The 23437-nt window shown below is 38.2% G+C and overlaps 1 protein-coding gene across 3 annotated transcripts in view; it reads right to left on the bottom strand.

Annotated features, from left to right (window-relative positions):
• The window catches only part of SEMA5A (semaphorin 5A), a 512105-nt gene that overhangs the window by 199597 nt on the left and 289071 nt on the right, over window positions 1-23437 (bottom strand). For all 3 annotated transcript variants that reach the window (XM_031003381.3, XM_055367948.2, XM_055367947.2), the window contains one exon: window positions 9500-9562. In XM_031003381.3, coding sequence (XP_030859241.2) covers window positions 9500-9562 — 63 coding nt within the window. The remainder of the gene's footprint in view (window positions 1-9499; window positions 9563-23437) is intronic.

Below are 23437 nucleotides of genomic sequence, written 5' to 3'. Positions count from 1 at the left end.
GTCAGGAAGCCAAGGAGGAAGTCACTTCCATAACTCAGGCTCTTGTCATTTCATGCCTAGACCAAGGTAGTAGCTGTGAAAGGACAAAGCCAGAATAGTGAGTCAATTGCACGCCATGGCGAATGGATGACGCACGAGGCATGAAAGATGCTGCATGATAACATGATGATTTGAATCACATCATGCTGGAAATCAGGGGAATCTGGATGTAATGGTATAGCTCATCTTCTCTTCAACCAAATGGACCCCCACTCTAGATGAAAGTGTTAATTTCCCATAACCCAGTGTACTGCATAGCATCGAGACAGTGGAAATGCATAGTGCTAATTTCTGTATTTTCTTTACTAGAGACAGGGTTCTGTCATGCTGCCCAGGCTGGTCTCGAACTCCTGGGCTCAAATGATCCTCCCGCCTTGGCCTCTCAAAGTGCTGGGATTACAGGTGTGAGCACCACTCCTGGCTCAGATTGGCTTCTAAATGTAAAGTGAAATACCAAGGGTGGATTATCCTCCTAACATTATTCCCAACAGTAATAGTAACCACTTATCATTGGAAGCTGAACTGAGGAAGATGGAAAACAACCACAAAGACCTAAGTGACTTCAGAAGAATTACCAAATGCTCGTAAACAGTAGACAGTGAATCTGGTAACTGAGAAAGGTACACCAGAGGTGGGAGGCTTGTCTTGTTTTGTTCTCTTTTGTTTTTATTCCTGGGGAAAGGTCAGGAGAGCTCTAAAGGGAAAGAACAAAACAAAAGACTTCAAAGAACCACACAGTTCTTGCTTCCCAGGCTGAAGAGAACACAGGAGGGCCGGGGAAGAAACCAGAGGGGTACGGGAGCCTATAAAGGCAGGCAGAGTGAGGATGAAAGAATGAAGCCAATGCCTGTCAGAGGAGACCCACAAAGACATCTTCCAGAACACAGGGCTGAGCAAGCTGATGGACTTAATGGATGACACAGACATATTAATAACACCATCATAAGGGCTGGGATGGAAAATTACAAACAGAATAGAAGGGTGAGGTTTTGTTTGTTTTTTGCTGCTGCTTTTAGAACTCTTTTAAAAGCAAGGCAAGATGTAATAAAACTTTTTCTTTAAAAAAAAAAAAAAGCAAGAGCTTGCCCCAAGGTAAACCACAAACAACATGGGCAAGGGTAATTTGTTCCAGGAGAATCATCTGGATTGAAAAGATATGATTTCACAGCAGAGTTCTACAGCCCTGGTGAAGAGAAAGCAAGGGCCTCCAGTCAATTATGGAAAGGAGAATAACCAAGATATCAAATATGGTGTTTACGTTAATTTCCCAAAGGAAGAACAAAGTGCAAATAAGACTGTAGGTTGCTTTCTTTTGTTTTTGTTTTTGTTTTTTGAGACAAGGGTTCACTCTGTTGCCCAGGCTGGAGTGCAGTGGCACAATCACGGTTCACTGCAGCCTCGACCACTTGGCCTCAAGTGATCCTCTCACCTCAGTCTCCCAAGTAGCTCGGATTACATGTGTATGCCACCACCTCTGGCTATTTTTTTCTTTTTTTTTTTTTTTTGTAGGGTCAAGGACTCATTATGTTGCCCAGGCTGGTCTCGAATTCCTGGGTTCAAGAGATCCTCCTGCCTTGTCCTCCCAAAGTGCTGGGACTGCAGGCATGAGCCACAGTGCCCTGCAACTATAGGTTAACATTCCTGAAGACCACTCTCAAGGTTGATGAAGAACCAGCATGTTGGTCAGAATGTGTGATAACCATGGTAACCATGGTGCAGCAGTGTGCCAGGGAGGGGCAGTGCAAACCCAGCTGGTAGTGTAAGAATATCAGAGAAAAAGTAAATGAGGAAAGGGACAGAATTATTTCAATTAGGGCAGAGAATGAAAGAGCACGTTCTGATCATTAAGACCACGTGAGAATACATGAAGACACTGGCTCTATTATTGGCGATGAGCCACATTCCCATGTGTCACTGGTGTTCTTCGCAGAACTGAGTGAGAGTGTGGAAAAAAAGGAGGAAGATGTCAGGGATCCAGATGATCAGGCAAGGAGGTCTGTGCAGAATTTTTATAAAATGATGGAGGGTGGCCCCAGCCCTATGGAACCCAGAGGAGCCTGTGGCAATCAGGAGCTAATGAAGGAGGGTAATAGTGTAGATGGCCCCAGCCTTAACTAGAGGTCTGAGTTATCACCAATAACGGTAGGTGTGCTCATTCACTGAGTCCTACAGGAGCAACCAGTGGAGGTGGGTGTTATTCAAGTTTCTTCTTTTTTTTTTTTTTTTTGAGACGGAGTCTGGCTCTGTCGCCCAGGCTGGAGTGCAGTGGCGCAATCTTGGCGCAATCTCGGCTCACTGCAAGCTCCGCCTCCCAGGTTCACGCCATTCTCCTACCTCAGCCTCCCGAGTAGCTGGGACTACAGGCGCCCGCCACCACGCCCGGCTAATTTTTTGCATTTTTAGTAGAGACGGGGTTTCACCATGTTAGCCAGGATGGTCTCGATCTCCTGACCTCGTGATCCGCCCGCCTCGGCCTCCCAAAGTGCTGGGATTACAGGCGTGAGCCACCGCGCCCGGCTCGAGTTTCTTCTTAACTGCCAAGAGCATAACTCAGTCACCCAACTGGCTAAGGGCATCTCACGTACTTCCTGTTCTTACTCCCTTAAAGGCATCCTCATGTTTAATTCACAGATAGTGAATTCCAGATGTGAATTCCAAACAAATTCATTTAAAATAATAAATGTTTTGAAAAGAGAGATTGGGACAAGTTCAACTGAAACAGAATGTGAAAACACAGGAAAAAAAAAGAAAGTAGAAGTATTTAGCTTTTGAGCAGAAGATAAATTTGGGAACTGGACAGTCAATACTGTGAATAAAAGGAAATGAGTGGCTGGGCACGGTGGTTCCATGCCTGTAATCCCAGCACTTTGGGACGCCAAGGCAGGCAGATCACCTGAGGTCAGGAGTTCGAGACCAGCCTGGCCAACATGAAACCCCATGCCTACTAAAAATACAAAAGTCAGCCAGTTGTGGTAATGCATGCCTGTAACCCCAGCTACTACTCAAGAGACTGAAGTGGGAGAATTGCTTGAACTCAGGAGGCGGAGCTTACAGCGAGCCAAGATCGTGCCACTGCACTCCAGCCTGAGTGACAGAGCAAGACTCCATCTCAAAAAAAAAAAAAAAAAAAAGGAAATGAGTAACCGTTCCAGGCTGTGTAATAATTAGTCTCCTCTTGATGGTGTTTTCAAAACTCAAATTCTCTTGCAGATCCACTGGCAACTCACTTTGCCAATCTCTGTTACAAACGTGGCCTTTCCATGGGTTACCTGAACTTGCTTGAAGTACTGCTTGGAGTCACCTATTTTAAAGTAGAGTCACAGTGTAGAAGTCCCTTTAGAAGATTCTTTTAAAGGTTTCTCTTATAAATCAGCATACTTAAATGTCTATGATTTTCCTTTTGTCATCTAAGAATTTTTTCTTCTAGCCCATTTCTGTAACTTGAAAATGGGTGAAGAGGATTTAATGAATTCTGATTTTCCAAGAAGTCACAGTGCACATCTCCAAGGCCTCTAGCAGCTTGCTGCCACAAGGCTTCTAGGGTTGATAATGAGAGTCATCTATCTACATTTTGATCACAGCACTTGAACATTAAAATGACCCATGGGGGCCTGTGATCCACAGACTTATCAACCTGTCCTTGACTTCAAGGCAATTGATAGCCAAGGAGCATGGTTGCTGACTCATAGAAAGGGCTTTTACATGGAGACTGGCCGATACCCACTTGGTCTCAAGGACACAAGGCCCCAGCCCCAGCAGAGAAAACACGTTTTAGGGCTGTTTTCTTAATGAATTAATTGGTTTTGTCATATAGCATTTCATGATTTTTTTTTTTTAAACAGGTATGTTCTGTGGATCTCTCAGGTGTCTCTTCAGCAATACCCAGCCCGTCGCCCAACCCACTAATTTTAGGGAGGAAAGATAAGGGTTAGAAGGCTACAGCCTTTATGTTAATCATAGTGCTCCCAGTGAAAGCAATGTGTCCTCTTCATAATGTGTTATCTTTGTCAGCATCAAAGTGCTGAAGAAGAGCAATTTATAGGAATTGCATGAGCCTTTCAAAGTTGAACCCACATCAACCTAAATCATGATTACCTGGTGACTCTTGCAAAACCATACCTAACCCAATCAGATGTATGTGTGTATGTGTGTGTGTATAAAGGGTGTATCTATATAATTGTATACATGTATTACTTGTGAATATATGCACATGCATATCACAGATGCAATATGTAGAGATAAACACTCATATACATATATTACATGCTATGTAATGTACAGTGTATTGATATATAAAAATACTATACTGTATATATGTACATACTCTATTTTCAACTGAGCTGACTTCATGGGAAACCTTTTTGGATACCTCAATTAAAGAAATAAAATTAGGTGTGCATATAACCTAATGTTAGTATTTAACCTAAAGTATCCTCAATTTTTAAAGCAATTACATAAAATAAAAGCAGGGCTACAATGTGTCCCATGTATTGATTAACTCACAGCTTTCAAAATATTGGCACTTAGGTACAAAATGTCAAGATCCAGCCCTACACCAGCAGGCACTTAGGTAGTATGGTGTCATGAGTTTCTTCTCCTGTTCACTAGGAGTTTACCTCTTTACCAGCATAATTTGACAACTTGGTAAATAGGACCACAGGATATGACAGGGAGAACAATATACATAGCTCTGGATTCTAATCAAAACTCTCCCACTAACTAGCAAAATAATTCTAGGAACTTGGTGTCAAAAATCCTGAAATGAGATCATGAACAAAAACTTTTGAAAATCACAAAGTGTAATAGAAGCATACAGCAGCTCTTTCATTCCCATAATAATCAGCTGTGTTTCCTTTGTAAAGTTCCTAAATGTCAGAGTGGGAGGAACGTCAGTTCAGACATTATAGCCCAACACACACAAGGAACTCTTGTTAGGTCGTGAGAGAATTGACTATTTGTGTTTAAAATAATATTTGTGTAAAAGATACTTAAGTAGTTATAGAATTCAGTTTCTATAATGCTATGTCCAGAAGAACTAAATACAACAGGTTTTATTATAAGTTTTTGAATCCATAAAAACAGATTCCCCACGCCCACTTTTTTTTCCCATGGAATATTTAAGCCATTGCAGGCAAAGGCACTCCCTCTTTCCCAAGGGAGCCGAACATTTTCTAAATAAAATAGAACTCAAACTTTACAAGGGCTTGGCATCTTCAGTACCTACCTTCTTTTCAAACCTGGCCCAAATAAAAAATCTGGATAACTTCTCTTGACCCTAATTCCCTAAATTGTACTTTTAACGGATTATATGTGAAATCATATCTGTGTCTGGATACAGACATCCCAGGGAAACAAGGGGAAATCCATCATCTCTACTCTCCTCCGCTCTGCAGCAAGCTGAGGAATGCTCCCATCAGAGCAGCAAGTGGGCACAGGCAGTGTCCTCCCTGCAGACCCAGCCACCTCCTTCCATGCATGCATTCCAGCTCAGCTCGGCAGCTAAATGCATTATGTGCGGAAGCACAGACCACTTTTCTCAGAGTAGGAAAAAAAAAAAACAACTTCAGTTTAAATTGCTGGCATTCTTCTCATTTCTGAGATGTCACATTTTGCATTATTCTTTTTATTTCAGGGAGAAGGGAAACTTTGTAATTCTGTTCTCGTAAGAACTTCAGCACAAGCAAAACTACAAAACAGCTGAATTAGCCTTCTAAGCTCATGACCACTAAGAAAAGTCTTAATTCCGTTCACCCAAAGAGACGTTACCTATCAGTCAAATTGACTGTGAGAATGTTCTCTAAATTGGCTCCTAGGAACTGTCAAAATGGGGAAATGTGGGTTGTCTGAATTCTGAGTTCAGGGGGCAGTCCTTCGGAGGCTGCATTTGGCCCAGTTGCCCCTGTTCATAGGGGCTGCCTTGTTTCTTTCCCTTCTCTGTCCCAGGAGCTGGGCTTGGTCAGCCAGCTTGGTCACATCATGGTCATTGTTCAGTTACTATGTTAAGAAAGCAAGAGAGATGCCAAATAAGAAAGAGGAACTTATAAAGGTGGATGAAGAGCCCTCTCCTCTCACCACCCATGAACCAGCCCAGTGCTGTCTAGACCAACATGTTTGTAAAGCTACTCATCATTTTTGTACACAGGAATTTCCAATGCACACAGTTCTGCTACATAAACTGAGCTGTGCTTCGAAGCAACAAAAGTTATTTAAAGTCTCTGAATTTATCAATATACTTAAGGCAACCTGAAAGAACGTGTGATTTATCTTTCTCAGAGTACACGGTGCTTGACACTCATCTTCATCCGTCTTACTATATTAGTGTTAAAAAATCCATTCACAAATGCAGTTTGAGTCAATTAATAATTACTAAGATTTCCCATTATTTTTAATCCATTAAAACGCAAAGCATGTGAAACATAAAGGTTTGATTTTACTTGAAAATATTTGTTTCCCTCATTTGCTTTCTGTGTATCAAGAAAATTCAATTAAGTGTAGTAACGATTGGTCTCCTCTGTGAATCGAGGGTATATTACCTATCGGTCCCAAAAGATGGCCTTTTCCTAATAGTTCTCTGGGTTCAATTTACTTAAGTTCTAAGCACCAAACAACCAATGATCACGGCTTAAGGCAAAACGTAGGCTAGTTCTTCTTCAGAAGAAGCAATTTTTCACCCCAAGTAGAAATAATCTATTAGCAAAAGGCAACCATGTAGATTCTTTGTAAATTATGGACTTCCAGACTATGAGGAGGAAAAACCCCTCGCTACATGATGGAATCTGATGCTTTGCTTTAGTAGGACAAGGAGTATAAGAAGACTGAAGCTCATAGAGGGGAAGGGAGTTAACTGTTAATTTTTAAACGTCTTTGTAACAAATATATACATGTAATCAAGATGAAATATGAGAGGACTCTAGGGAGCATAAAAATCAAAATAAACAATGCAAAAGTGACAAATAAATTTACCATTTTGGAAATTAAAGCAGGGATTCCCGACCAGGTCAATGTCTGGCAATGTGTTTCCTGCCATGTACAGAATAGCTGCCACGTCAAAGAATAATCTGGCCCCAAATATCAATAATGATGAAGATGAGAAACCCTAAATTAAAGTTCACTGCCCTGGTATGGGCTTCTCATGTTCATTCACTCATTCAGTGGAACATCTTTAAACGCTCACCGTGGGCTGGGTGTGTTAAGATCGGACGAGGAAACAGCACTGGGACCTGGGAGAGGGAAGGAGGGTGGGGCCCCTCAGGTCTGGGCTATCAGCTAAACATTTTCAGAACAGACACTGTGACAAGTGTGCATTCACAATATCTGCTGCTAGGTTGCTCAAATCTGAATAGTGCTTATTGATGTGCCCATGTGACCCAGAAAGAAAGAAAAAGAGGAGATGAAAGAGTCAAAGTACCAGAAGGAAGATAAAGACAAGAAGAAAGAGTTGAGAAAAAGCAAGAGGGAGAGCTAGGTCACTGTATTAGTCTGTTCTCACACTGCTAATACCTGAGACTGGGTAATTTTAAAGGAAAGAGGCTTAATGGACTCATAGTTCCACATGACTGGGGAGTCCACACAATCATAGCAGCAAATGAAGGGGAAGCAAGACACGTCTTACATGGCAGCAGGCAAGAGAGCTTGTGCAGGGGAACTCCCCTTTAAAAACCATCAGATCTTGTGAGACTTATTCAGTATCATGAGAACAGCACAGGGAAGCCCCACCCCCACAATTCAATTACCTTCCCCCAGGTCTCTTCTAGCACACATGGGAATTATGGAAGCTACAATTCAAGATGGAGTTTGGTGGGGACACAGCCAAACCATATCAGGCATCACACAGAGCACCCCCTGGGAGGCATTGATATCCCCAGGCAAGGCCCACTGCAGGCCTTGAGAGCATGGAACGGTGGTGCTTGCATCAGTGAATCTTACTAGTTGAAATAAAGAAAGCCATCTTTCCACCCCTCACTTCATGTAAGTCTGACTCCAGGTCCCATCTCATTCCTTGGCACAGGTGGTCTTATTTAAAGGACTGTGCTCTGACCAGTGAAGTGGGGCAGAGGGCCGAGCCACACAACCCCCACATTGAGACTCAAACACCACAGGGAGGAAAAAGGAAACTATTTAGAAATCACCTCTTCAAAAGTTCTATACATCATTTCTACAAACTCAACAAGAAGGTTATAGGGGTCCCCGATGTGTGGGCTTTATATGATTTATTTATTTTGGGGAGCATTTGAAGGTATCAGATTCGAATTCTTTGACAATTGGAGTACCTTTAAATCTCCTTATATCTCTGATGATTTAACTCAGAGGCCTTTTCTGCGGTTAAATATCTTCCAGAAAATACCCTTCATCAATTCCTGCTTTATTTCCCCCTTGTCTCCAACTGTTTCCCTGGCTAAGACTGCATTTTCCTCCTTCTCTTCTTCCTACTCCTTTAGTCAGGGTTGGGAAACCCCATAACTAAGCTGGCTGACACCTGCCTCAGTGTCTGACTCCCACAGCTATTCAGTTAAAGGGCAGGGAAGCAGACAATGAAATTGGGTAAAAAAAAGGTACATGACACTCTTTTATAAATAGAGAAGGGGGAGGATCTTTTGCCAGTGCTCTCTGCATTTGCTATATTTTTTTCCCCAAACTATTGGTCCTAGGACCAACTTTGCATAGCAAGCCCCCTTTTCTACTCTGTGTATAACTGCTGTCTTCTGTAACCCAAAGCATAATTCACTATTGGAAGTCTGTGCTCCAATATAATGTAAGAAGATCACTAACAGAATAAGACACAGTGAGCCTGTGCACAAGCTGCAGAAGAATTTCCTCAAGTTGATCATGAATAATTTTCTCAAAGACACATAGTCTTCCTGGAAAGGCAAAGAATCATGCATCTTTTAGAGCCAAAGAAACATTTGAAAGAAGCCTGCAACATGTACAATTGCTCAAGAAACACATTTCCAACCTTAGCTATAAACTGCACATTCTATAGGAACATGGGATGTAGATTTTAGTATGAAAAGAGAGTTTATTATAAAGAATATGTTAAGATAAATTATAAAGAATCTATCACAAATAATATTTTATGTAATAAATTTATTTGTCATATCATTACTTTCTAGATTTAGCTGTAAAGTAAGAAAGGAGGAATTTAAAATATCTTAAAAATTCAGGCCCATATTTTTTCCAGCGCTATCAATCAATTAATTTCTTATCTTAGTCTAATGACAGAAAGGGCAAATTAGCTCTGATCTTCTTATGTTCTGAATCCTTTTTGGAAATGATTGACTGCTGGGGTTAATTTTAATTTAGTATTAAAAACTTGAGAATATACCGTATACATATTTTGAATCTTGCTTTTTTCACTTTACATGGCATCGTAACCAGGAATACTCTTCATATCAACATGCTTTATATAGTGTAGAGTCCTTCAAAACAGGGTGATGGCTGCTCATAATTGCATTCTTCTTACCTTTGATTTGCCTTTGCTGTAACAGGCCTTTTTGGTAGCTTCATCACACTCCCATTCCACAGCCTGTAGAAAACACCAAAGCAATAGCAGTCATGGTTTTGACTAAATAAAAGGGAAAATATAAACAAAGTAACAAGGCACTGGTAACCAGATTAGGAAATAGGGCTGCATCCTGGCACCAACATTTTCATACTCATAGAATTTACACCAAATACATGAAATTTAGTCATGGGCTTAGATTTAGCTCTAATATTGAAGCATAAGGACCTTCCCCTTTACTATTTGCTTTTGGGTAGTGATGATGTGATGCTTAGATCTAGTCACTGTTAGAAAGGAACAATGAGTTGGTGACTATAGCACTGATGGTAGAAATGATCACTTCAGTGAAACTATGGAATAGACCCAGACGAGGCTTAAAGGAGAGGCCTTGAGACAAGATAATTTAAATATTAATTTTAACATTTTTGTTTTATTCAAATAATATGTCATTTATCAATATGCATAGATAATGAAGGATGATTTTGCATATCCTTACTACCAAGATACACCTGTAAATGATAATCAATCAATAGATAGCTCATGCAAAGAACATAGTTAGGATTTTTCCCCAATAGCAGTCATTTTCATACTATTATTAGCTCTGACTAAATGTTTAGAGCCACAGCTTTTAAATATTTTTTCTCAGAATTTCCAAATCTCACTTACGCTGATTAATTTGCTATGTGTGCTTTCACGTCTGATGGTAACTCACAAATGAAATGTGTGATTAGTGAAGAAAACAGACAGGGCTTGCTTTACAGAAAGGATGCCTACAAACATCCATGGCCTAGCTCTCGTGAATAGTTTTTTGCGCAAATTGAGGCATCTGGGCTTTTTTTTTTTTCTCTTTTCTATCATTGTATAGAGTGTGAACTTTTATAGGGTAAAAATATTTTTTTTTCATTCTCCATACCTGTTATCACAATTATTATTTTCTATTTTACTATTAAAATTGGATTTCTGAAGGAACAGGGATGTGCAGTAATTCAATCATTAACAGAAAGACATTTTGAGATAGAGACTTTTTTCTGTTAATTTGGACTAATGTCAAATAATAAACTAAACCAAAAGCAACCTAGTGTCAAATCATATGAAGGAAAATAATGGCTTCACCCTTATTTTTTAGTAAGAAATGTTTTCTTTCTAATTATCCAAACTTGGGAGAATAACAAAGTCAGGCTAACACCATTCTCTAATATCTTCTGCCTTCCAAAGAATGTTACATAACAGAGATTAAATCATAAAACACTGCATCTTGTATAATTTATGTTACTTGGCAAATATGAGTCCATAAGAAAAGTATTCTAGAGAGAACCACTTCAGTGTCTCTGAAACCAAAACAATGCTATAACTGTTTTCCCTTGTGCAGACTTGAAGATTTTTGTCAGTGTCAACATCTGATAAGAGAATTTGTTAATTCCTTCTGTGCTGTTTCCCTGCTCATAATGTTTGATGGTAACAATAGTCACTGCTAATCAGCATCTGATGCAAACACATGACTTGAATTCCATACCAGGATGACAAATATTTTCATGAAAAGCAATGACACCTCCAGAGAAAACAGCCTCCCATACAGTTGCATAACTATATCCCCATGAAGTACAGATAAAATAAATGAAAATAAATGTGTTGTTGTTCATCTGATTTGACCTTTAGTATATTCCTTTCTTAGATCTCTTTACAAAATATTACTCAGTTTTTTTGTATTTAAGTAGATATCCACGTCTTGGCCTTTACTTAAACTTAAAACAGTATTGAGGATTGATTAAAACAGTATTGAGGATTGAAAGAATATGATATATTCTTTCAGCAGAGTAAATCTCATTATAACTTTGTATATTGCCAGAGGTTTTAGTATTACATATCACCAAGAGGAACTGGTGTTATACAATTACTAGGAAAACTATACAATAAAATACTTTAGATAAAGAGTCATTCACGGTGGCTTTCATTGGTCTAGTGATTTTGTTAAAAGTTAAATAATAATGTTCTCTTCTATAAACATGAAAGCTATAAAGAGAAGGATTAGTCCCAGGGCTAAGGGAGAAGAATATTTACCAAATGCCATCAAAATTGTTCAGATCCTGCGGCTGAAATGGCAAACAAACAGCTTCACAAGTCTACCTAATGCCCAAATAGCCTTTGCATTTTCAAGATAAATATTGGCCAAAGATTGAAAGGGAAAATAAGAGAAGAAAGAATGTGAGAGTTTTAAAAAATATTTCATTATTTTTATCCAGCATACCAAAAAATAGCAACTGCTCTTACAAGTTTATTAGACCAATAATAAATATGACAAATCTTACGGATTTTCTGAAGATAGTGATTAGAAAGAAAAAAAATTAATTTCCTAAGGCATTTTATTACAGCCTCACTAGCTTGTCTATAATATTCAAATCCAGAATTAATTAAAGACCATGATTGTACAGCTTTTCTGTTCACTTTCTACCTGAATAGAGAACAGGATAAAGGGAAATTTTATATTAAGAATGGAACTTTACTTATTCCAGAAGACAGCAGGAATATATACATATTATTGGATAGCACAGAATTTGAAAAGGAATAGAATGGAGAAAAGCGGCTTTTCCAGATTATACTAGAATGGGATGCTCCAGATTCATCCCATAGTGTCCTCCTATTCACTAGGTCAGCCAGACTTTGCCTATTTCATCACTTGACAGACATGAAATTAAAAAAAAAATCCATCAGAGACAAATAAGAGTATCAATGTACCTCCTCTCTATGGGATCTTATTTCTCACAGTGACCCATTTTTCTGTTTGAAATTAGGCTGTTTGTTTAACCTGGTCACAACTTCCTTATTCTTCTAGATCCATTCTAATGAACTAAATACCTTTTAATCAAGCCTTCTCTTTCATTTCTCAGTGAAAATTTTTATTATTTCATGTATCGTGATTATAGAACAAGTCTCACTACTGATTTGAGAAGCCACGTGTCCACTCGTATTCAAAAGACGTTTTTCCACTAACCCAAACCTATCTTTACAATAGTCAAAACAAGTGCTAAAGCATTCTACATTTCAGATCTCAACCCAACATTCATAGTCTCATTTCCTGAGTCTCCCTTTTAAAAATATTTAATTTTTGTCATCTTTTGTCTTTTTCTATTTCAGGATAGCCCAGTAGAGAAAAGAAATATTTCTACTCTAGGCTATTCAATACTTTGTCTGCATTATATATTTCATCAGCAGACATATAGCAGTAATATTGTGGTTACTTGAATATTCAAAGATTAGATACAGTAGGCAGTGAGTTTGAAACACCTATACTTTAAAAGACACAACGAGTCCTGTTTGTAGTAAGTTTTTTTCTGTAAATACATACAAATAATACCTGTACTAAGGAACAACTCACAGAAGTTTTGCTTTATGCAAATACATTAATTATCTCCTTTATTTAACAAATATTCATTAAGTACCTACCAAATGGAAGACACTCTTCTATGTGATTGACAGAAGGAAAAACAGACATAGAGATACACATCAGATATTAATTTACAATACAGCATAAGTGTATTCCATCAGCCTAGACAGAATTATTTTAAATCTGAGGAGTCAACAGTGTTCATTTTCATTGTTATAGTAGCCATATGCAAGTTAATCTCAGGTCCAGTGACACACTCTAACTTATAATATCATTAGCTTTCAGGATGTGACAAACATAAAAAGAGAGCTACAAAAAAAAAAGAAGAGGCTTATGGAAAACCCATTTTATATCTGCATAAATCCTGGGGATGCAACGAAGCCCCCATTGTTTCAAGGTACAGCATCCATTGGACCGTGTTGCACACAGACATACTGTGGTTAGGATAAATGGAGCTGTGATCTCAAGAGTAAATCAGATGCAGAAAAGAAAAAGAGATTGGCTCTTTTTATGTATGTGTTACATACATATAAATCCACAGTTCTCAGAAGTATATAAACAAAGCTGTGTATTATCACACTCCACCGCCAGATAAGTTAATTAGATAGGGACCAGCAAAGGCAGACACTTCATAAAAATGAAGAGAACAACATTCTAGGCAAATGGGCTACTACTCTTTCAGCAGATGGCTTTGCTAATTAGATACTGGCAAAAGATAACATTAAACAAAACTAGTTTAATTACACAACGCCAAAAATTAACAACCACCTGAGGGCTTTCTTTTTTCATATGTTTACATTCATATTCTTATGTCACATATTCTGCGACGCGCTGGGAAATGTTACATTGCCATGGCAATTATAAACAAATTGTCAGGGTATGCAAGACTATATCTTTGTTCAAAACTGAAACAAATGCAAATGAGTTGGAACTAGAAACAACTGTGATTTGACTTGAATAAAATGTCAATCTATAACAGTAACTTTGAGAGAGGACATCTTTGCTAATTATAATACCTTCATGGTCACACGTGTCAGGGTCACACAAGTGTCACTTGAGCTAGAATGGTGTGCATTGAACGAAAAAAGGCAGTAAATATTTCAGTCAATGTGGAAGGATTTGTTCCATGTTCCTCTGCCTTTACTTCCTAGTGGATATTCAATGTGTTTGTTATTTTTTCATATTAATTTTCAGTATACTTTCATTTCCGTCCATGTCAAATACAAGCAAGTATAATTATAACCTCAAAATCAAAAGACTAGCCAAACATCTTATGTTCTCACTGATATGTGGGAGCTAAGCTATGAGTATGCAAAGGCAAAAGAATGATACACTAGACTTTGAGGACTTATGGGGAAGAGTGGGAGCGGGGCAAGGCGTAAAAGACAACCAACGTGGTGCAGTGTATACTGCTCGGGCGATGGGTGCACCAGGTTCTCACAAATCTCCACTGAAGAACTTACTCATGTAACCACATACCTTCTCTACCCCAATAACATATGGGAAAATAAATTTTTTTTAAATGATCAATTTCAAAATTTAGAAATTAACTTAAAAAAGACTGGAATAGCATTAGAGTCATATCATCCCACTATTTTTTGATTCTCATACAATGCCATCATCTAAAATTAGAAGAAATATCTTAACTTTAGAAATACCTATGAAAATGTGTTATAATAATTTTTAAAGCCCTTATGCTAATGCCCAAGATTTTCTTTCACATAATAACACCACATTAAACTTACATTAATAAGGAACGGCAGAGTGGTGCTCCCAGCCTGTTGAATGCTCACTGGGCGTTCTGTTTTCTAATTGGGAGTTGACAATGTATTCATTCCCTAGAGCTGTTGTGAGAAACTACCACAAACCAGGTGGCTTTAAGGACAGAAATTTATTCTTACAGTTCTGGAGGCTCGTTGGCAGGGTTGAATCCGACTGAAAACTGAGGGACAATCTGTCTGGGCCCCTCTCCCAGCCTCTGGGGTCTGCCGCTGACCTGTGGTACGACTTGGCTTACAGGGCATCACTGCAATCTCTGCCTCACTCATCGCATGGTGTTCTCCTTGTGTTTTTCTTTGTCCAAATGTTCCTCTTCTTATAAGGACACTGGCCACTGGATTAAGGCCCACTGTATTCCAGCAATGAGCTCATCTTAACTAATGACATGTAGAAAGACTCTTTTTTCAAATAAGGTCATATTCTGAGAATCTGTGTGGACATGAGTTTTGGGGTGATACTCTACAACCCAGTACAAACAGCGTGGCATAAGAGATTTGGAGAAATAATTCATAGTCACAAATTAGGGTCATTGCTTTGCCACAAATTAGTTGCCAATTCTTAAGCAAAATAATGGTAACTATTTATTAAGCGTGTGATGTGGTAGCTACAGTGCTAAATGCTTTCTATACACTTACCTCGTTTAATGTGAGAGGTGCTATTATAATAAGATTTTGGATGAGGACTTAGGGTAAATAACTTGCCAAAGGCCACAGAGTATTAAGTGGCAGCCCCAGGATTGGCACTTTATAACTTGGATCTGGAGCCTGTTATCTGAACTACTCTCCTGCTATTTAAATTGCCAAATTAAGTGCCCCTTCTTACCTGATTTTTACAGTTTCTTTGTTTTCCACCCCATAGTTCAGAAAAATATATATCTGAAGCAGAGAAATTTGTGCATGTCTAAGTTCAGAGCTGTTGGCCTTCAGTAAATATTAATCAAAAAAGCCATTGATTCCCTTGTCATAGAATGTATTCATGTTTAAAGCCTCTGGGCCCATTCACAGCCCTAGAATTGATTTTAAAAGGACCATGATTTGCCTAATGAAACTCTAAAGTTAAGAAAGGGGCAGCCAGGGTATGATATAAGAATCTTGTGTTGGTTTTGTGAAATTAAACTTCTTCTGTATAAGAACACAGTTTGTTCTTGACACAGCAGCAATGTCCTGCTTTCAAAATTCAGTCTGAAGACCCATCACTTCCACTAAGCCCTACCGGGGCTTCCCACACCTCCTGGATTAAGAGCCAAAGTCATCTAGAAAATTCTGCCATGTCCAGGTACTTATTTCCTAGTGCCCACATTCCATTCTTTTACAGGTGGCATGGGTTTCTCAGCATGGTCTCTGAACAAACCAGACACATTCCCTATGGCCTGTGGACTTACTGGCCCCACTACCTGGAATACTTTCCTCCAGATGCCCACCTAGGTAATGGCTGTGCCTCCTACATACCTTTATACAAGTGTGAGCTCCTCGCTGGACCCTATGTAGCCATATATGTATATGTGAAACTGCCATTTGCCTCCTCCTTTCTCACTAGAAAGCAAACTGCACTTGGGCAGGCAGCTTGGCTGCTTGGTACACGTCTGTATCTGCAGCACCTAGGACAGTGCCACATACACAAGCACTCAAAATCTAGCTGTTAAACAAATTAATGGATGTGTTAATAGAATGCCCTGCACCCATGCCCTTGGAAGTCGCTCAGGTGTCCTTCTAGGGACCCCTTGTAGAATGGGCACATGAGGCTTCGCAGCCCTTGAGCTGATTGGGTGAGCCTACCACGTGTTGCACCTCTGTGGCAAAAACATCCCACAAGAATTTCTCTTCCACACTTCAATTTGCCCTGACACTGGGAAGAAGAATATGAATGCATGTGCTCTGGGAAGACAGAAAGGGAAGGATCAGAACAAAGATTTTACTACTTTTTCAGCAGTAGACAACGTTTTTTTAAGTAACGTCTTCAGCCTAATCTCAAACAAAAGGAGATAAAAGTGGTATAGTATTCCCCTTCTCTGCAGTTTTACTTCTTAATACCGCAGTCAACTGAAGTTCAAAAATATGAAATGGAACATTCCAGAAACAAACAATTCCTAAATTTTAAAGTGTGGACCATTCTGAGTAGCATGGTGAAATCTCAACCCACCCTGCTCCATCCTGCCTGGGGAAATGAAGGATTCCTTTGTCTAGAGTATTCACATGTCTATGTTCCCTGCCTATTAGTCACTTAGGAGCCCTCTCAGTTATCAGATCAAAAAAACATAGCACACACAGTGTTCAGTACTATCAGAAGGTTCAGGCATTCCCTGGGGGTCTTGGAACATATCTCCTGTAGATAAGAGAGGGACTACCATATTATGTCAAAGTCATGCTTTAAGTGCAAAATTATACTAAGTCATTAGAAAAATGTGAGGTCAGGTGACTGCTGAGTCATAACACCCTTGGTATCCAAGCATTTCTTATTTTGTTTTGGTTGCCTGCTTTTGAAAAAAACACAAATTTATAAAAATTAATAGTTATAAATAAGACCACTTTGAATCTCAGTAAATTTGCAGTATAAATTGAAATGACAGCAGACACCTTATTCTGTACTCTATAATAAACCAGGTAAGCCAAGTAATGTCACAGTAAAAGTTAATTTACTGAGTGAAGGATTCTGTACATGGTATACATTTTTGCTATAAGTGTTTCTTAAATAATGGGATTAAAGCAATATAATATCTCAAATCTCAGAAGCACCTCTAGAATCTGAGGGTTCTGAGTAACACAGTTGGCAAGTCACTATTTTAAGGAACCAAATTTATCTCATAAGAAATTTTGGGGCTGGACCTGGGGTCAGACAGAGAAAAACAAAGTGATAGAAAATGAGTTCCAATGACCCTACTCCTGAACACGAATGAACCCTGCTGGGATGATCTTTTGAAAGAAGAACATCAGAGAGAGAGAAGAAAAACAGTATCAAGGACATTATAATATCTGGCATAAAATTTAAAACCATGATTGTCAGACCTTGAAGCATCAAACGACTGGTGCACTTCAAAAATATTTCTAAGGTAAGGCTCATAAGAGCCTTACTTCTTGGTTGCAGGGTTTTACAGAAATTATTTTCATGAATGCAAGTAGGATTGGTTTAAAAAATGGTGCATCGTCAAATTTGCAAGACTAAATGTAGTGAAAAAAATCAAATCACTGGAGGGATGGCTATTTTTATACATGAATTTCCTAAAAGTATTAGTATAAGGAACCCAATTCAAAGTCAATCAAGCAGGGATAAAAGTATTGACATCGGAGTGGATTGACTTCCCAAGGACTGGCTTGCCTAGTTTAATATTTCCCAAATGCATTTGGTGGAAAACTGATTGCATCTAATGTTATATTTTCTCTCTTTTACAACATACAATTATATCTTACATCACATGGACGATGCCATCCAAGTACCACAATATCTGTATACTGTTCAACAGAAATGTTTGCTAGCAATTAGATATATCACAAGCAAATTAAAATTAGATGTTTTATCTGATGTAACATTTATTCTGCATATGTAGAGATATTCCAAAAGGAATAAGTTGATTATAGAAAGTTATAGAAAATGTCACACCAAGCTGAGCTTAGTAAGACTATCTGAAGATTGTATGGGACACCAATATGAATTCACAAGATAAATTTTTAAACAATATGAGTAGCAGCATGTTGGCATGGGATTCTCTGTAAAACCTTGACCAACACTAGGAAAACACAACTTGATATAATGAAGCCTGCCTTGAAAATACTTTTACAAGGCTAAATTTGTGGTGTGGCTTTGACCAAATCTTTCTTTCACACACCAGTTAACTACTGACAATAATATTCTAGCACTATTGGTAAAAGTGAAGATTAACCATCCTGTCCCTAAAACAAAAAGAAATTTCACAGTTATATGCCTAGGTTTCATCTGGGAATATAGTTAAAGGGTTCAAAAGGGACTGCATGTAGCAAGTAAGAAGAAGTACCCATCTTTTTATTTTGAGGCAACATGAAACAGATGTAGAAAACGACGCCAGCAACCACAGCATGAATGGAAATGAAGGTGCAGAAACCACGCAACTCTTTGTTGTTTGGCTTAGAATTTTATTTTACTGATGTGAATGAAACATTTTTATATTTTCAAGAGGAATATCCCATTTGTGATTTTGTGTGTTAGATTTCTCTTGCTTAAAATGTAAAGCCACCTATATTGGCATCATCGGTTTGAGTCCTATTATTGTGTATTCTGGCTAAATCTTAATGAAGACATTCTGTATGAACTGTCAGCCTAATAGCCAATATTGATGTAAATATATGGATGTTTGCTTTCAGTTTCTATTTTTCTAGTCTTCTGAAACTGGCTTCATGAAAACAAACAACACTTCATACCTGATTACTTTCTCTAGAGTTCTCGGTTAATATCTATGCACTAGACTCACTGGAGCACTTACAAAACCCAGATTATGAATGTTTCCTGGGGAATTGTTTTATACTCATGGAACAACTCAGAATTTATTCATTATTCAAGTTAAAAATGCTTGCTTCCTGAGATATATCCTATCAAAGTCAACAAAGATTGACTTTACTTCCAGCTTGAGAACATATTGATCTATTTTCCAGATCTCAAGATATATGCAAAACCCTCCTTACGAACCTTATTCAGCATTATTTCCATAAGCTTTTGTTTTCAGCTACAAAAAAATGAACACGAAAATTTGTTTTCTAGTGTAAGTTTGGTAGTCATTGTTTACTCTTATTTTAAATAAAATGTGTAACAGGATAATATACTCTGTTCAAGAAACACATTATTTACTATATTATCACTTAGTAATATAGTAATGGTAAATGAGCACTTAGTGAACATGACTGATACATTCATGTCCTAGTTAATACTTAACACTCTCATAACTTAATATCTGCTTAAACTTATTAAATCAAATAAATAATTTAGCATTAAACAGCAATTGTGTGGTTTTGCCATTTATTTCTCCAAACATTTTTCTCTCTTCTATAATTTGCTCATTTACATGCCAGAGATGTCCTAAAATATTGTCATTACTATTATTAAGATGTTTGATAAGAGCTCCATCTAAGAAAAAAGTCCAAAAGCATTTCAAGTGTGAGAATAAGAGTTGGTGAATTTTTAATGTCTGTAACATCTGGGATATGTCGATGGAAAATTGATGCCTTTTGTTATAATTTTACAACAAAATGAAGAGAACATGAGGCACTCCTTCCCTTCCATCTATTTAAATCATTCCTTTTGTTATGTGATTAGCCAGGGTTGGCAACTAATTGCCAAATGTTACAACTTTACTCAATTTCCTACTAAAGGAATTTGATTTTGAAATAAATTAATTGCCTACACCAATTAGGGCCCTGAAACACAACTTTGTGTATATCTGAGGGTGGAGCATTGGAGTAGGATGAACACTGGTCCCTTAAAAGACATCCATCACCATCTCTGCAACCTGTGAAGTTAACTCATATGGCAAAAAAAAAAAAAAAAAAAAAGTAAAGGACTGAAGATAATTAAATTAAGGATCTTGAGATGGAGACATTAATCTATTATTCAGGCAGCATCTCAACATCACTGAAAATATTCTCATATGAAGCAGGCAGAGGAAGATGCGGAGCATACAGAGGAGAAGGAAATGTGACCGTGGAGGCAGAGATAGGGATGAAGGAGCCTCAAGTCAAGGAGGCTGGCAGCCACCCGAAGCCAAAAGAGAAAAACAACGAATTATTTCCCCCAAACTTCTGGAGGAAGTGTGGCTCGGGGGACCCCTTTATTTTAGTCCCATAAGAATTAATTTGGACTCCTAGCCTCCAGAACTGTGAGACAAAAAATTTCTGTTGCTCTAACCCACCAAGTTCATGATAATTTGTCACAGCAGCCATACAAAACTAATACACACATACATACACATGAATTACACACATGAACACAGTCACACTCAAGCGAGTTTAGGAGCATGGGGTGGACGTGTTAGTATCTGTATGTCCATCTACCAAACATCTGGGCCAGGCCCATTGTAGGAAATCGGAACATGTCATCCCAAAATATGCCTTTGTCATGGGATTATTTTGAGCTGATTATTTTGAGAAAGCCTAGACACAGGAGAAGCTCTGAAAACACAGTAGAAATTGTCTTTGTGTAAGGTAAGCTTACATCTATAAAGGAAATCTCTATTTGTAAGGGTGTCTCTCCTACTGTACCAGGAAGAGAAATATGATCCTATTCAGGAGATAAGTCAATGGAGAAGACACTGGCTTAAATGTGCACAACAAACCTTACTCCGGCTAACCATGCCATTTCTGGTCACGTTGCCATTACTTACCTCTCCCACACACTTCTTTCTTTAATCTAGCTGAAGATGGTATTTAAGCTTGAATTCTAAGATATCTCTTTGAGAGTGACTCATTTCCCTGGGTATCTCCTGTGTGTGTAAGACATAAACATATTTTTATAACTTGTTTTTCTATTGTTAATATGTCTTTTGTTTCAAGGGCCCAGCTGAGAATTTAGAAGAGTAGAGGGAAAACTAATTCCCACCCGTTCCTTAAGCTGGGTTTGGACTGAATGCCACACACAATTCTGAACTGCTTTCTTTCCACCCCCATAAGTAACTTTAACCTTAGACAAATAAAACTACCTATACGATCCTGTTTAAAGAAAACACAATAAGACAGTAAATCTCCTTCCAAAATAGCAAAGTAGTTCAAGAAAAAAGACTGAATTCATACAATGTTTCGATCATCACACTTTTAAATCAAACGCACTTTAGTTCATTGGTAATACATTCTGGATTTTTAAAACAAATGGAAAACCAACCAAAGAAAATCTTATGAATCACATGAAAGTTACCTTTAAAACTGTAGGAATTCAAAGTAATTCAGTACAAGAACTTCTTTTTCAAAGTAATACAATAATGATTTATTTGTTTGGAATTATGTGTCCTAAGTTAAGCAAATAAGATATAAAAAATGACACAAACATAAATTTCAAAGTGAGAGAAAACTTACAACTCTTGACTTCCAAGACATTTAGCAAAGCTAAAGAAGTTGGAATTTGAAAGTGGAAAAACATAAGAAAAATAGACTAACAAATTAAGATTTTCATATCTATTAGTATTACATTTTTCTTAGATTTTCACATGCTATGGTTTTAATGCTCCACCAAAATTTACGTTGAAATTTAATTGCTGTTGTAAGTATTAAAAGGTAAGACCCTTAGGAGACAACTAGGTCTTGAGAGCTCTGTTCTACTAAATGGGACTAATGCCATTGTCTCAGGAGTGGGTTAGTTATAACTGGAGTGGGTTTCTGAGAAAAGGATAAATTTGGGCTAGTGTTCTCCCTCTGTCTCATGAGCTTTCTTCATATGATGCCTTCCATACTAGGATGACTGTAGTCAGAAGCTGGCACCAAACTCTTGGACCTCACAGCCTCCAGAACCATGAGTCAAATAACCTAATATTTTATATAAATTACCCAGCCTATGGTAATCTAACAGCAGAAAAAGTGCTAGACATCACATCTGAGAAAAATTCTGAAAAGAGCCATGCTATTAAATGCTGATATTAATTCTGTCTCCAACCTAGAAGAGGGAGGGCATTTCTTCCTTAATCAGCCAACTTTAGAATTCACACTAAAGTTTCAGCTGTACTGTGTCTCAATTATAATTCACAATATCAACAGCAAAAATTCAATGCTATTTTCTAAAAATACTTTAGGTATGACTCTGATTTCTCAAGTTTTGACTATGACTATGAGTCATGACTACCAACATTTAGATCAGCACTATGAGATTAACCAGAACCAATATGTAAATGTATACGGCAGAAAGCCATCAATCAATCTGGAGTGGACACAATGTTTCCAAGTGTAACTATAATAGAGGAGCAAAGCAAAAACAGAATCCTGCAATCAGACAATGTGTGACAGACAGTACAACAGCCTAAAAGAGCTGCCGGCAAGACATATTGGGAAAGTTAGTCCAAAGGAGCACATCCATGCTCAGAGATGAGAACGAATCAACTCCTGATGGGGAAGATGGCTGGTACTCTTCTGCCCATCATAACTAACTCTACCCTCCCAACAATCTAGGGTATAGGTACCAGTATTACATTCGTCTTACACAGTAGGTAGAAAGGAGCTTAACAACTTGCCAAAGATTACTGAGCTTTTAAATGGACGGCCTGGGATTATGAAGTCAGGCCACCCTGGCTGGCTCCAGGGTCCACAATCTTAACCCACGTGTGACGGACTCTTCTTTCAGTGAATGAGTTGGCAGGATCTCCCAGATTCCTAATTCCTTCCTGTCTCACCAGAGTTCTATTGACAGATTGAGTTTGTTTGCTTTGAACTTGTCAGACAAAATAAAATGTGATGCTTTTGAAAGGCCCTTGGTGGGAAAGTGGGGAATGAAATGGTTTGGCTGGAGAGATAACACTACTCCACATCTTCACTACTGAGATTTCAACACAGTTGTTATGATTTCAGTGCTGATTTCACAAAGTCATCGATTCGAAAGCTTCCCGCTATTCCCACCCTCCAATCTGAACTCTGAAAGTACATGGAAAACACAAAAGTAAACTTAATTGTGAATAGTCTTATTATTCTGCAATTTTGTGTAATTATCCAAACCCACTTGAACTAATAACAGAGGTCAAGACAAAGAACATGCGTGGATAAACATGGATATTGTTCCATAATCTGACACATTATATGTGGGTT

This window comes from Gorilla gorilla, chromosome 19 (genome assembly GCF_029281585.2).
Source record: "Gorilla gorilla gorilla isolate KB3781 chromosome 19, NHGRI_mGorGor1-v2.1_pri, whole genome shotgun sequence".
NCBI lineage: Eukaryota > Metazoa > Chordata > Mammalia > Primates > Hominidae > Gorilla > Gorilla gorilla.
Note: the sequence above shows the minus strand (reverse complement) of the source record. Positions and strands in the feature narration are given on the sequence as shown.